The 14,616-nt window shown below is 42.6% G+C and overlaps 5 protein-coding genes across 5 annotated transcripts; 2 read left to right on the top strand and 3 right to left on the bottom strand.

Annotated features, from left to right (window-relative positions):
• Nucleotides 1–173: 173 nt before the first annotated feature.
• TERG_05399 (aspartyl/glutamyl-tRNA(Asn/Gln) amidotransferase, A subunit) lies at nt 174–1,934 on the bottom strand (the record flags this gene model as incomplete). The annotated part of the gene is made up of 5 exons (XM_003233478.1): nt 174–1,057; nt 1,115–1,290; nt 1,338–1,463; nt 1,533–1,728; nt 1,796–1,934. The coding sequence occupies 5 exons, from the start codon at nt 1,932–1,934 to the stop codon at nt 174–176; spliced, it is 1,521 nt and encodes a 506-aa protein (XP_003233526.1).
• A 95-nt stretch (nt 1,935–2,029) lies between these two features.
• TERG_05398 (uncharacterized protein) lies at nt 2,030–4,049 on the bottom strand. The gene is made up of 2 exons (XM_003233477.2): nt 3,007–4,049; nt 2,030–2,936 (listed from the first exon to the last, which is right to left on the bottom strand). Exons 1-2 carry the CDS (start codon nt 3,049–3,051, stop codon nt 2,355–2,357), a joined length of 627 nt encoding a protein of 208 aa, XP_003233525.1. The 5' UTR covers nt 3,052–4,049; the 3' UTR covers nt 2,030–2,354.
• Nucleotides 4,025–4,885, top strand: TERG_05397 (uncharacterized protein; the record flags this gene model as incomplete). The annotated part of the gene is made up of 1 exon (XM_003233476.1): nt 4,025–4,885. The coding sequence occupies one exon, from the start codon at nt 4,025–4,027 to the stop codon at nt 4,883–4,885; it is 861 nt and encodes a 286-aa protein (XP_003233524.1).
• An 888-nt stretch (nt 4,886–5,773) lies between these two features.
• TERG_05396 (uncharacterized protein) lies at nt 5,774–7,054 on the bottom strand (the record flags this gene model as incomplete). Its single annotated transcript, XM_047748428.1, has 3 exons — nt 5,774–6,137; nt 6,191–6,742; nt 6,816–7,054. 3 exons carry the CDS (start codon nt 7,052–7,054, stop codon nt 5,774–5,776), a joined length of 1,155 nt encoding a protein of 384 aa, XP_047604410.1.
• Nucleotides 7,055–9,403: 2,349 nt separating this feature from the next.
• On the top strand, nt 9,404–10,188 carry TERG_05395 (uncharacterized protein; the record flags this gene model as incomplete). The annotated part of the gene is made up of 3 exons (XM_047748427.1): nt 9,404–9,488; nt 9,539–9,838; nt 9,899–10,188. 3 exons carry the CDS (start codon nt 9,404–9,406, stop codon nt 10,186–10,188), a joined length of 675 nt encoding a protein of 224 aa, XP_047604409.1.
• Nucleotides 10,189–14,616: the final 4,428 nt, after the last annotated feature.

Genomic DNA, 14,616 nt, shown 5'->3' with positions numbered 1-14,616 from the left:
TTTCTGCGTCTTGATATCAATCAGCGCTGCGAGGGTTCAGTTCAGTGGAAGCTGGTAAATGCATCACGTGATGTGTGTTTGACGGTAACAATACTGAAGGATAAGAAGCTACAATAATCAATATCTTACAGGTATATATTCGCAATGTACAAAAGGTGGATGAGAGTACAGTCTCACGTCTTGCCTATCTCTTCCAGCATCTTCCCCACCTCTAGGACCATACTATCGTCTCCAAACTGGCCAATGACTTGTACCCCTGCATGGCGTGGAACACTTTGACTCTTAGATTCTTCTCCATCGAAGAGTATCGGAACACTCAATGCAGGAAGGCCTGCAAGGCTGCATGGTACTGTGAAAACATCGTTTGTGTACGCATCAATAGGTGAGGATTTTTTCAATGCTTTTATAGCGGGTGCAGTTGAAGGGGCTGTAGGGCAGATGATCACATCAATCTTTGCATTTCCCCCAGCGTCCTCGTTATCGGCAAGGTCTCGTGATCCCGGGGTCGTTGATGCTACGTGTAGAAGCGGGTGCGGAAGTCGAAATACGGAGTTAAAGTCGGCCTGAACCAATCTCCGGATCTTCTGCGCTTGAATGAAGTAATTGTCAATTTTATCTGCGCTGAGAGAGAACGTTCCCAGCAGTATCCGTCGCCGGACTTCAGCTCCGAACCCTTGTCCACGCGTGTTTGAGTAAAGATAGTCCCCTGCATTGTCCGCAGATTCAATGTCCCTGGTGCCGTAACGAACACCGTCGTACTTTGCTAGGTTCGACGAGGCCTCCGCTGGGGCCAAGACATAGTATGCAGATAAAGCTTGTTTGGTGGCCGGAAGCGTGATAGGATGAATGCTATGTCCTTTGGACTCGAGGTATTGGAGTGCTATCTGCCATGCAGATCGGATCTCAGAACTCAGTTCGTGTATATTGTACTCAAGAGGGACTCCAATTCGCAATCGAGTGGGTTGTGCTGATGCCTCCCTGACAGCAGCCAGGATGCGTGACCGACTCGTTGGTGAAATGCTGGTTGGATCACGGCTATCATAACGGTTTACCACATCTATTATACGAATATTAGTTATAGGTAGTGGCTGCATGGTGAAACATTCCTGCTTACCAAATATGTCATGGATAGTGGATGTGTCTTTCGCAAAAATTCCAACAGTATCGAGGGAGTTCGCGTACGCCACAACTCCCCATCTTGATATCAAGCCATACGAAGGTTTAAACCCAAAGACACCCGTATATGCCGCCGGAAGACGCACTGAGCCGCCTGTATCGGTTCCCAATGCCCTGCTCAAGTTAGCACTACACTGCGTATAGCTTGGAATGTGACATACGCATGGCATTGGCCGGTAGCAACTGCAACTGCACTGCCTCCGGAGCTTCCACCAGCCGAATGAAACTCCTCTCCTCCTCCCTTGTTATTTTTCACGGGACCGAAGTGGGAATGTATGGAGTGAGAGCTACAAGAGTGATAACATTCAGCATCCGAACGACCCTCCCATAGCTAGTCGCGGGAAAAGGCAGCCTACCCCATGCCAAACTCATCCAAGTTCGTCTTCCCGGCCACAATAGCGCCTGCATTCTCTAATAAATCAACAACGGTCGCGTTGAAAGGGCTCGTAAAATCTTGTAGAGTCGCAGATCCGCAGGTGGTTGGTAGCTCGCTGGTGCAGATGTTATCTTTCACGCCTACGAGTTTACCATCCAACGGCGATATAGCTACATCTATCGATTGCTCAATCGAGATTAGCCATGAAGGAGCTATATAAGTAGACTGATGGGTATATTTTACCTTTCCCACGGCGGTGGTCCGCAGCTTGAGCTCGCTCTCTCCATGTCGCGGAGCGCTCTAATGGAGTGATGAAAGCATTCAGGCTAGCAAATGTCTTCTGATTAAGTAGACATTTCTCTGCCTCGCGCAAGAAGGACATTTATCCTTCTCTTTCAAAACCAACTATAAATTGTCGGATGTTTGCAATGTTGAATTAGAGATGGAAATAATAGTTCAATCATGAGATAAGGTCCCGTCGGAGATCTGTCACGTGACGATCCCTGCTGGGCCCAAGAGCTGGATCTTAGTCGCGTAGAAGAAACAAAGTAGGAGATTGAACACTGTGATATCGAATGGACCCAAGGAATAATATATATAATGTCGCAAAACCCAACTACCACGGATATCTAGCGCCGCTTCAAATGAAGGTGACGAGCCTCATGTTCATGCCCCAACTCCAAACCGATTATGACAAGCGAAAACGAAATAGGAAATGAAAATGGAACCAGAGAAAAGGAAACAGGCAGCATATGTCTGTAGTCATCCAACATTAAGGGCTTCAGAAAGAAGGACAACGACATCATCCTCTCAATGCCCTCAGTCTGCCCGCCAGGCCGTCCTCAAACTCCGCCTCTTTCTGTTTGTTGGCCACAGTAAGCTCCTCGCGTGGAGCGGTATTCTCCTCCAAGCCCTGGCGTAAATCGACCCCAGCACTATCCGCGAGTCGCTCCATGAGACGATCGACATCTTCATCTCCCTCAGCGCCATATTCTTGCATCTGGACATCCTTGGAAACTCCCTCCAAGGCAGACCCAGCCAATTTAAAGTCTTCTGACCGGGAGACGAACTGGTTGGCAACAGCGAGCGTGCGTTCAAGATTTATACTCCTTGACGCTGAGTCAAGCGCCTTGGATGCTTTCATGAGGGATCGTGTAGAGTCGCGGGTACTTTTGGCGGCGGAGAGATCGCTGTATATCACGTCTGCCTCTGCTGATTTTGAAAGCAGGGTAACTGACCGGCGTTTTTCGCGGATTGCTGAGCTGGCGTGGATGCGGGAGATTTGGAACTGTCCTTTCTTCATGGCTTTGATGGCCTTGTCTTCCTGTGCGCGGGCGGAAGCTTCGGCCTTGGTTGCTTGTTTCCGTAGCTGGTTACCGTTGACCTAGTTATGTCATTAGTTTTGCACCGAGTGAGGATAGTATCCTGAAAAGTAAGACTTGGAGTGGATATACCTTTACTTCGGCCATGGCCTCAAGGAGGGGGTCTCGCATACCCATAGTGGCTATAGATCTAACACCGAGGAGGATGCGCTGGTAGCCAAAAAGAATATAAGTTGGCGTGCGGCAGACGAAGGCTATGCCATGTAAAGCACTCTGAAAACAGCACTCTATCGTATGATATTGGGTATCTCTATGTCATCAGCGTCATCGCCGTATGCCTGAATTTCGACGACGAAGATGTTACAGCGCCAAGCCCCCAACTGACTTAATCATCACGTGGCAGATCTGTCATGTGATTTTACTGCGGAGCCTCAACGGAACTTATTTATTCCGTAACCTAACGCCCCCGCTCGGGCCACGGGGATCTTCCGTAGAACCTTGATTGAAGCTTGTCAACATCAGGGGTTTTTCATATACTTAGACAGGCACACAATTGATACAGAGGTTCCAACGACGGTGAAAAGGAGCCTATGTCAGGCAAATTTGATACTCAGATGCCTGCGACCACATATAGATACCCACCTAGTCCCCGCAGGAACGTACCCTGATGTCCATGAGAGACTCCCCGGCTGTCTCGTATCAATCAATCCATCAAGTCATTTCCTAAATCATAACACTGCCTAGACGACATGCTTCTATGCTCAGGAAGAATCAATTCAGGCATGTTAGCCGATATTCATTCAAATTTATTTTAAAAAGGCCATGAAGTATCGCGACCGAGGCTACTATCCGCCAGGGACTGTCGGGCAGCTGTAAAACTAGCCATACCCAAAGTTATGTGTTTTGTGATTCAGTATATATTATCACAAGCGGGTAACATCCACTCTTGACCTCTACTTTTTCAAGAGGTTGTTGTGATAGTGCAGCGTCTAGCCTGCTGGCTCCCAATTCTTGCCACGCCGGATAGAAGGCTTCCTGGGAGGGCTGTGTATATAAAGGGGGAACACATCCACAGGTATTGAGAGTATTTTCCAAGTCAAGACAATCTCCTACAATTCTCCCCTTCATCAAGAACAAGATCAAGATCAACATGAAGTTCTCCATTTTCTCCGCGGCTTCTCTTCTGGCCACCGCTGCCCTGGCAGGACGTGCCTGGGAAGAGCATCACGGTCTCACCTTTGATTCATTCAAGAGCACCTTCAACAAGCTGACCAAAGACGGCTACCGTCCCATATATCTCACTGGCGATGCTGCACCGAATGGTGACGCTCGATACAACGGCATTTTCAAAACGCACCTCTTCGATGGGATAGGCTGGACAGCCCAGTATGGCTACGAGCCTGGAAAATTCGGCCAAACCGTCAAAGATCTGAAGAATAAAGGATACTTTCCCATGCATGTTCAGGGATATAACGTTGGCAAGGACCCAACTGCAGGCCACCAGAGACGGTTCAATGGCATTTGGCATAGACACATTGACGGGAGGAGAGTCCCTTGGGAATTGTTGGTGGACGCAACAAAAAACCAGGTGATGGAGGCTTTCGGCCAGTTTCCACCAAAAGGATATCGTCTTGTTAGTGTGAGCGGGTATGGCCTCGGATCTGAGCAGCGCTTCACCGCAGCGTTTCAGAAAACCCCTGGTCCGGAATGGAAGGCGACTATTGGTATGGGCAGGGAAGAATTCCAGAAGAGAACGGAAGAGTTGAGGAAGCAAGGCTTTTTTCCGGCGGATCTCAGCGTGTATAACATCAAAGGGTCAGTGTTCTTTTCTGCCATCTGGCAGAGGGAGGACGGCAAGTCCGACAAGTCAATGGCGAAGTTCGGATTGTCGGCAAAAGAGTTGGCAGAGTGGTTCAGGCATTGGAAAGAAAAGGGGTACGAGCCAATGACTGTGTCTGGGTATCTCGAAAACAGCTCTCTGAAGTATGCTGCCATCATCGGCAAGCCATAACGATACAGTTGACCTAATTGTTAATTTCTAATACTTAATTAATTCAATGATATTCATGGTTGACTACTCCTACTGAATACGACAATCTGAACTCCGTATAATCTTGATAGAGATGGCTAGTGAAGACAAGGAAGAAAATGTAGGTGAGGACTGCTGTTTGTTTTCTGGTCCTTTTTACCAGCCTTTCGTCCATTTAACTGGCGGGGCCTGAGTCCACTGCTTGAGGCTACCACATAAATAGGGGGTAATATGTGGAAGCAACCTCACCACGAGCCAAACCCCGGTCGGATATCGCCGACATTCTTCTTCTTCTTCCTATTACAGGCTCAATGCCAGCGAGATCCGAGGTCTCAACGGACGAGAGGGTGTATATCTTCTCTGATATCAGGTACTGGACCTGAGGTGAGTTCTAATTCATTAGTCTCAGTCCAACTTTCTGAGCGGGTAACTAGTCAATCAGATAAAGGGGCGAAATGAGTATGTATGTGACGGTTCTTTGACCATTTTTTAATACAGAACTGAAGATCAGCTACAAAAGGTAAAGATGATCGGAGTAATTGTGGATGTATTGAACCTAATCCTAAAATCTGTAGCTATGACCAACCTAACTAGTACTCCTTGCACCCCGAACGCCGTGACCTTGACCGCGAAGAGAGTGAGCCTCGCTTCGTCGATACTTGTTTGTTGACTCCAATAACCTTCCTTGGCTGGTCTCTAAGTGATCTGCCGCTGTTTTTCCCTCTAGATGATGATGCCGATAACAATGCTGCTTCCGTCTTCTCTGCCCGATCAATCGCAAAAAGGATTGTGACCAGTGACTCCCATCGTTGCCGAGACTCCAGCTGAACGATCGACTGACCTGACCGAGAAGATCCGAGCATTGCACTCTCACTGAGCACCAGCTGCAATTCCCTGCTCGTCGCATCTCTCAAGGGACGCGCCAAAGCTGGGCTGCAAGCCAGAAGCCGGGAGAGGAGTCTGCTCCGGAAAACCGATCGAGTCGTCGAGTTTCTGCTGGAGTTGTTGTTGTTGTTGTTGGTTGTCCTCGTCGGGACCGAGATCAACCAGAGAATCAAAGGCAAAAGGGCCGAGATCTGAGTCGGGGAGAAGTTCAAGGGAGAACCCGTCTTCAAGGAATGAAAGATCAGGCTCGCTGGATGAATCAGCGTCGAATAAGCGGCTGAGGTCAGCGTCTGATAGAGGGGGAGGGTGAACATGATCATGTTCACGAAGGAGAGGTATGTTGAGGTGGCTGAGGTCGAGATCATCCAAGGCCGGGCCTCCGATTGACACTGCAGGTCACACAACACCGCTGCAGGATGTTGTGCCAAATCGGAGGGGGTGGCGGAGGAGTGATCCAAGTCAGCCGGTGAGAGGGTGGTCGACGACGTCGAGCTTATATTGTTTGAGGTGGTTGTTGTTGTAGTAGTAGTTGTTGTAGTACTTGGGTCTGGGTTGATGGTGAATGGAATGCTGTCTATATTGTCGAGCAGGTCGTTTTCCTGCTTGAACAGAACGGGAGCCAAAGTAGGAGATGTCGAAGGGGCGAGGGTGGCCGAGATACTGGACGTGCTGGCTGAGGCTGAAGCAGAGGCAGGGCTGCCTGGATTGGACTTGGAGGTCTGTATCTCAGAGGCCAGTTTTGCCACCTGCTGGCTGAGCCGGTTGTTCTCGGCCTCCATCTGCGAGAGACGGCGGAGGAGGAACTCGTTCTGCTGCTCGATCTTGAGTTTCTCGCCCTCGAGCTTCTCTATCTCGAGCCTCTTGCGCTCCCGGGAGATCTGGGCGGCGGCACGGTTGCGTAGCACCCGTTCTATCCGCCGCTGTTCCTTTTCATCTTCCGTCTTTGCTCGTTTTCTGCGTCAAGTTAGTAATTGCTATTTGACCAATAAAAGAAAAGAAAAAAAAAAAAAAAGTGGCAGAGACATACCTTGGAGGGAGGTTGGTCTTGGGCGTAGGCAGCTCCTGGCCCCAGGACTTGCGCTTCTTGACTGGCTTCTTCTCCGCCGGCTTGGGGGTGTCGACCTTGGGCAGGCCCTCGGGGACGAGATCCTCGAATTTGAGCGTGGTGTCAGCCGGCGAGACGGTCAGACGGGGGATCTCAGCCCCGGGAGAGGGAGACATCGAGTCCATGGAGAAGGTCTCGACGGCAAACGTTGACTCCGTCATGGTGTGGCTGTCTTCTGTCAAACGGCGTGTGTATGGTGGTGGTTGATGTGGTTGTTTGCTGGATACAGTGCAGAGACTGTCAGAGAGCAAGCATGGTGGACGGACGGCTGCCTGGGAGGCTTGATGTCCCAGCCGGCGCAGTCGACGTAGTTGATGCCAGGCTGTCTTCTTCGCTCTGTTTCTTCGCCTCCGTCAAAGTCGCTGGGCTGGAGGTTTCGAACGATCAAAGGCGAGAGGGGAGACACCGCCTTTATAAAGAGGCCACCGTGGCAGAAAAAGGGCGTGACTAAGCAGATGAGTCAGCGTCACGCTTGCCGATTGGGGCTAGCTCTGGATGACTCATCATGCACGTGCGTTTCACTAAAAAGGGGGCTGCTTAGTCATCAAGCGAGCTGCGGGTCAAAGGAAGAAGAGAGAAACATCCAAGACGACGACAAGACAAAGACAAGACGACAAGACAGAGACACAAGAAGACGCACAGGAATACAAGAAAGTGACGAGTAAGATGAGCGAGACGATGGTCGTGCGACGGCGGCGAGGAGGATGGGGAGGACGCAGAAGGACGAGGAGAGATGAGAGGTCTCACCGGCGCTGATCAGGCCCGGCGGAGTAACTTGTTAGCAGCAGGGCGCGGTTGTCTTACTTTGCCGCTGGCTCCAAATCCCTCTCCAGCGCCAGCGCTCTTATCAAACGAAAAGGGCCCCTACGGAGTACATACGCGCACCACTGTGGCACCGAGCACGGCGTACCCTCGTCAACGTGCGTTGTACGCTGGCCAGTTGGGTGGATAGAGTCGGCGCAAGGGGGTTTAACCTCTCGCTTTTCGCCGTTTGTTGGAGTAAGTTCGTTAGTGAGCTGGTTGCGGTTGCGGAGGATTGGGGACTTGGATCAGGGGCGAGTCCAGATCCAGGTCCAACTTCTCGCTGCCAGGTTTGCGTTCCAGGGGCGCCGTTGACAAAGAGAGGCTGACTCGGTCGAAGTACTCCATACTCTGTGGCCACCGGTGACCCATCGAGCCAGAGACCGTTTTGTCTTCAGCTGGGGCGAGCTACCTAGACAGCCAACCACGCCATCTCATATGTGCGGGTTAGACTGCGCCCTTCTCGCAAGCCGACTTTTCAGCCTCCAGTCCATTGTGGTTTTCAGAGACATATCAGTGCATATATTGCCTTGAGGATATTCCGTACAACTCAGTAGGATGCCGGTGTAAAGTCCTCTATCACTGCTTCGCCCCCATTAAGGTCACTTCTACCGATCATGGTTATCAAATTATTAAATGCAGTCAGAACCACCCCTGTACCAGCGACAATCCCACTCCAACGCCCCCAGGGTCCTCCTGGTACAAATGGTGTATCTGTCCGGGCAGATGGGGGCTATGGAGCACCATTTCCGGAGTTATGGATCAGTCCAGTTAACTAGCAGCAGTCAGATGTTGGCCTTGGAATTTTGTGTTCAAGAATAATACCAGTTCCAGGCCGTAGTATCACTGATCATTGCCGCTCACGCTGACGTCTTTGGACCCCATCTGTGGCCGGACAATTGCACCCTAGACTACCTGAGATCATACTCTCGCTTCGAAGCTTTTATCGAAGCCGGTTCTTTCAACGCGGTACCCATTTCACCATGCTGGCAGAGAATGTAGAACGGTTGGTGGATGCATGTCTTTTTATGTGAAGCTTTAAATGTCCAAGTGGCATTTACAACGTGAAGGCAGCAAATTTAGAGAGCCGAGTGCGCTCAGTAGTGGCTGTTACAAGCTACCTATGGGACAGGACTCAGGGCTGCCTCCCTTGGTAGACAACGGCGCCTGGGGTTAATCGGACAGTCAGTTACCCTACCTGGATGGACTAACTCGGCAGCTAGCTTTGCTGCTTCATGGTCTTCTCTCTGTAAATCATTAATGAGCGCTAACATAGATATGCATTGCGATGGTGGTAGTGAAATGCCCAAGTAGCTGGCGAGATACTTTTTATAAATATGCAGACCCAAGTCGTCTTTCACTATTTCTTGCTACGAATATCAATCACTCACCACCATGCTACATATCTCCTCGCCTATTTCCTGATCTCCTTGATTTTATATCCCGATTACCACACAGTAATTATGTCTAAAGTTCTCAAGCAGTTTGAGGAAGCCCTTTTGAAGGGGACTACTTAAAAGCCTTATCGGGGTGACCACCGCAGGAAGCCGTAGTTATCGCACCACCGAAAGCTAAGGACAACGACGAGAAATACCAACTTCGACTTGACGCCGGCGCATCAATAAACGGCATGAAGAACGTTTACCTGAAACAATAACCATATTCCCAAGTTCTTCTTTTCCTCTATGCCTCGGCCAGCTATCTGAGTGATGCGATTTCACATCTCCTCGCTTTGGCGCCGGACAGGTACCCCCGGAACGCCTGCAAACCGGAACCTACACATCTCATGTCGAGGTATGGCATGACCACCATGTTCAAAATGCTCAAACTAAGCTTCTATTTAGGCAAACCGATAACTGAAGACAAACTCTTTGAGTATACAAACGGAGGTTTTTTGGTTAATGAAAAGTCTCAATTCGATCGGCGCTATGTCAAATTCAACCTGAATGCTCTCTGCGGTCTTGCAGCCACAGCTGGGGGCCAGCCTTCCCCAGTTAAAGCAGTTGAGAAGATGGAGGGCGGTTTCAGCAAGGCTCTTCTGATGGAAAAAGAAAATGGAGTGGAGATTGTCACTAAAGTTGCTTGTCGAAATGCTGGGCCCGCAGTTTATACCACCGAGTCGGAGGTTGCTATATTGAAATATGGTAAGTGAGGGACTTCATATTTTCGTTGACTACTTTATTTATGTGCTTATAGCAATATAGTGAAACAGCAAACAAGTATTCCAGTTCCCGAAGTATATACATGGTCTTCTGACCCTACCAACCCTATTGGGGCAGAATATATCATTATGGAGAAAGCAGCCGGTGTTCCCCTTTTCAAGATATGGGGGGAGATCTCCCTCTCAGATAAACTAGAGCTTGTTAAAAGACTTACGGCATTTGAACGCGAACTTTGTTCGTTACAGTTACCTGCATATGGAAGCTTGTATCTACGGAGCTTCGGTGGGGGTCTTCCTAACTTTAAGCCTCTAGGTATAGACGGTGAAAGTTAGAGTTGGTTATAACTTTGGCTGCAGATAATTTGATTATAATGAGCAACTATATACCCGTACCCCCCCCTTATAATTAAGTTATCTAGTCTCTTAATAAATACTTGGTTATACTTATAGTTAATATTAGTATAAATAAGCTACTCTAATTAATTAATATATATATAATTAGTTATATAAGGCTAGCCTACTTAATTTTATTAAGCTCCTTTTATATTTTATATACTATATATCTTAAGCTTAATTACTTATTCTAAATACTATAAAGAGATATAAATTATATTTAGAGTACTATATATATGGCCTATATAGCTAGAATAAAGGTAGAGGGTAGGATATAGTTACTAAAGTAAAATAAATTAATAAAAATATATACCTACCTAAAGAAAAAGAGAGAGAGAGACTTAGTATAGTATAATTACTATATTAGTAGAAGAGCTATCTTTACTAATAAAATTAATAAGCTAGCTTTAGCTACCTATTAAGTTAACTACCTAGCTCTTATTAGGGTTATTATTTAGAACTATAACTCCTTCTTATTTAGTCTACTAATTATTCTATATAGAGTCGTAGGAGGTATAATTATACTATTTATAATTATTATATACTTTAATAAAGTATCTAGGTAACTATACGTACTCTATAAAGGGTTTAAAATTTATAGTTCTTTAGTAAACTATATAGATATATAGTTTAGCTCTTTCTCTAAACTAAATTAGTAGATTATTAATATATAAGGGCTAATATAAGTATATTTAATAAAGTTCTATACTACTAAGGATATAGTAAATATTTTAGTTTAAGAGAGTTAATACCTCTTAATCTATTATATTATATATAAAGAAGACTAGTTACTAGTTATTAACTTTAAGAAGACTAGATATTACTATTATTTAGGTAATTTAGAGATTATATAGAATAAGAGCTCTATATCTAAATTATATATTAGTATACCCTATATATATATAGCCTCTTAATAGCTTATATATTACTACTACTATTATTATTACTATTATTATTACTTTTACTACTATTAAAAGATCTATTATTCTACTACTTATTAATATATTTTTACTAATATATATAGCTTAAACTATAGGGATAAGATAACTTTATACTTATATTTTTATAGTTAGAGTAGAGAGAGAGAATAAATAGAGAGATATTAATTTTATTTAAACTGTATACCTATTATATTAGCTATATATAGATAGATATAATTAATTTCTCTCTATATTTTATATTTATCTAAATATATAATATTACTATAATATATATAAGGCTAGTAATAGTAGAATATAGAGAGAATAGTAAGGGAAAAGGGATAAAAGAAGGGAGAGAAAATGTATATAGTATAATATACTTTAAAGAAATACTAGTCTTCTATCTAAAATCTTAAGTTAGTAGAGTAGAATATTAGAATAAAGACTCCTTATATATATCTAGAAGTCTAAAGAAGGTAGAATATCGAGATAGTATAAGGAGAAGAGGGAGGGAGAGATATAGATAGCTAGAGATATACTAAAAGCGAAGTCTATACTTCTATCTAAATTCTTAAATTAGTAAAATATTAAAATAAGGACTCTCTATATATATTTAGGGTACTAAAACTACTAGAATTAGCTATAAGCTACCCCTAGATAATAAAATATATATAAAAATAATAGAATAGAGCTAAAAAGAATAACTTACCGAACGTAGTTATAGACTAAATTAAAAAAGAGAAGAAGAAAGAGAGAATATAAAAAATATAGTGTAGGAGTTAATATTAAAGGTATAGTAGATATATATAGTCTAATTTAATTAAGAAGTCCTTAATAATATAACTAAATAGCTATAGATAAGAGATATTTTAGTAATTATAAATAGTATAAAGAAGAGTAGTATATTATTCTATATAGTATCTATCTATCTTAAGCTTCTATCTATAATAATTAAACTCTATATACCTATATATTAGTAGAGAAGTAATTATTATTATTATTCTTTATTATACTCCTATATAGTCAAAGACTATAAGGAGTTCTATATTTAATAAATATAGAAGAGGATAAGAAATCAAAAGTTGGCCTCCTAAAGCTTTAGAATTTGGGAAGAGTGCAATTTGGTAATAGTTTAATATAGATAAATCACTAATTTAATTTAAGTTAATTAAGCTCTTTTATAGAGACTTAATTAGAATAATTATATATATATATATATATATATATATTTTTTTTTTTTTTTTTTTTTTTTTTTGGTTCGTGGTACTAGGGTGCTATGGTATCGGTACCACCAGTTCTATTTAAATAAGGGGGTACTACTATTATTTGAAGGCCTTAATGGGGTCTAATAATAGCGAGGTATATACTAATTAACTTAAAATTATCTATAGAATATACCTAGTAGCTTCTTGGAGTTATTTAGAGTACTTCTAAAAAAGTTATATAATAGTATTTAATCTATAGTACCGATATTACTAGTTCTATTTAGATAGGGAGGTGCTACTATTATTTAAAGGCCTTAATAGGGTCTAGCGATAGTAAGATATATATTAATTAACTTAAAATTATCTATAGAGTATACCTAGTAGTTCTCTAAAGTCGTTTAGAGTACTTCTAAAAAAGTTATATAATAGTACCTAGTCTATAGTATTAGGGTGCTGTAGTACTAGTACTACTAGTTCTATTTAAGGTACTACTATTAGTTAAAGACCTTAACGGGGTCTAGTAATAGCGAGATATATACTAATTAGCTCGAAATTATCTATAGAATATACCTAGTGGTTCCTTAGAGTTGTTTGGAGTACTTTTAAAAAAATTATATAATAGTATCTAGTCTATAGTATTAGGGTACCGTAGTACTAATACTATCGATTCTATTTAGATAGGGGGGTGCTACTATTATTTAAAGGCCTTAACGGGGTCTAGCGATAGTAAAGTATATATTAATTAGTTTAAAATTATCTATAGAATATACTTAGTAGTTCTCTAGAGTTATTTAAAGTACTTCTAAAAAAATTATATAATAGTATCTGATCCGTGGTACTAGGGTGCTGTAGTATTAGTACCACTAATTCTATTTAAGGTACTACTATTAGTTAAAGGCCTTAATAGAATTTAGTAATGGCGAGGTATATATTAATAAATATAAAATTATCTATAGAATATATTTAGTAGTTCCTCGGAGTTATTTAAAGTACTTCTAAAAAAGTTATATAATAGTACCTGATCCGTAGTACTAGGGTACTATAATATTGGTACTACCGATTCTATTTAGATAGGGGGGTACTATTTATTATTTAAAGGCCTTAATAGAGTCTAGTAATAGTAAGGTATATATTAATTAACTCGCAATTATTTATAGAATATACCTAACGATCTCTCGGAGTTGTTTAGAATACTTCTAAAAAAGTTATATAATAGTATCTAGTTTGTGGTACTAGGGTGCTATAGTACTAGGGTGCTGTGGCACTGGTGCTATCGGTTTTATTTAGGGTACCACTATTATTTGAAGGCTTTAACAGGGTCTAGTAATAGCAAGGTATATATTAATTAACTCGAAATTGTTTATAGAATATATCTAGTGATTCCCCGGAGTTATTTAAAGCACTTCTAAAAAAGTTGTATAATAGCACCTGGTTCGTGGCACCAGGGTAGTAGAGAAGTAAGTATATAGTTAGAAAAAGGGGCTAGAATAGTAGAGGATATACTTTATACTAGGCCTACTTAATTATTATTATCTACCTCCCTTAATCTTCTTAAAATAGTTAATTAAGGTATATAGTAAGAGGCTATTCCTTATTTATATAGTATTAAGCTCCTTAATAATAAGGAATAGGCTCTTCTTCTCTATATTCTACTTATATATAATTTTATTAATTATAATTTTTCTATAGAAGTATATTATATTCTTAGTAGGCCTAGATTAGTACTAAATAGGGCTATATATCTCCTCTAGACTTTAAATAAAAGGTCTACTATTAAGCCCCTCTATCTACTTACACTAGAGGTTCTAGATAGTCCCTACTATATAAGATTAAATATAGTCTAATAGGGGAGAAGGAGGAGGGAGAGGAGGGAGAGTAGAGCTAAAGGGGAGAGTACCGGGAGCATATATAGTAGTAGTAAAAAAAAGAGGAGAGAGAGGAGGAGGGGGGCTAGTAGCTAGAGAGGTATCCCTATATAGGCCTTTAGAGGCTACTACTACTATAGCTATAGCTTCTACTAAAGTAGTAGAGGAACTAGTAGAGATATTACTTATATTCTACTAAGAATAGCCTAAAGTATTAGTCTATATAGTAAAGGATACTATATCTCCTATAATATCCTTAATATTCTTATTAATTATCTATAGAAAAGAATTACTTCTCTCCTCTAAGACCTTAAGTAACTATATAAGGGACTACTCTATAGTATTTAACTATATAGTAATAATAGGGACTATATAGCG

The sequence above is a fragment of the Trichophyton rubrum genome (genome assembly GCF_000151425.1).
Source record: "Trichophyton rubrum CBS 118892 genomic scaffold supercont2.6, whole genome shotgun sequence".
In the NCBI taxonomy this organism is placed as follows: domain Eukaryota; kingdom Fungi; phylum Ascomycota; class Eurotiomycetes; order Onygenales; family Arthrodermataceae; genus Trichophyton; species Trichophyton rubrum.
This window is presented reverse-complemented; position numbering and strand designations above follow the sequence as displayed.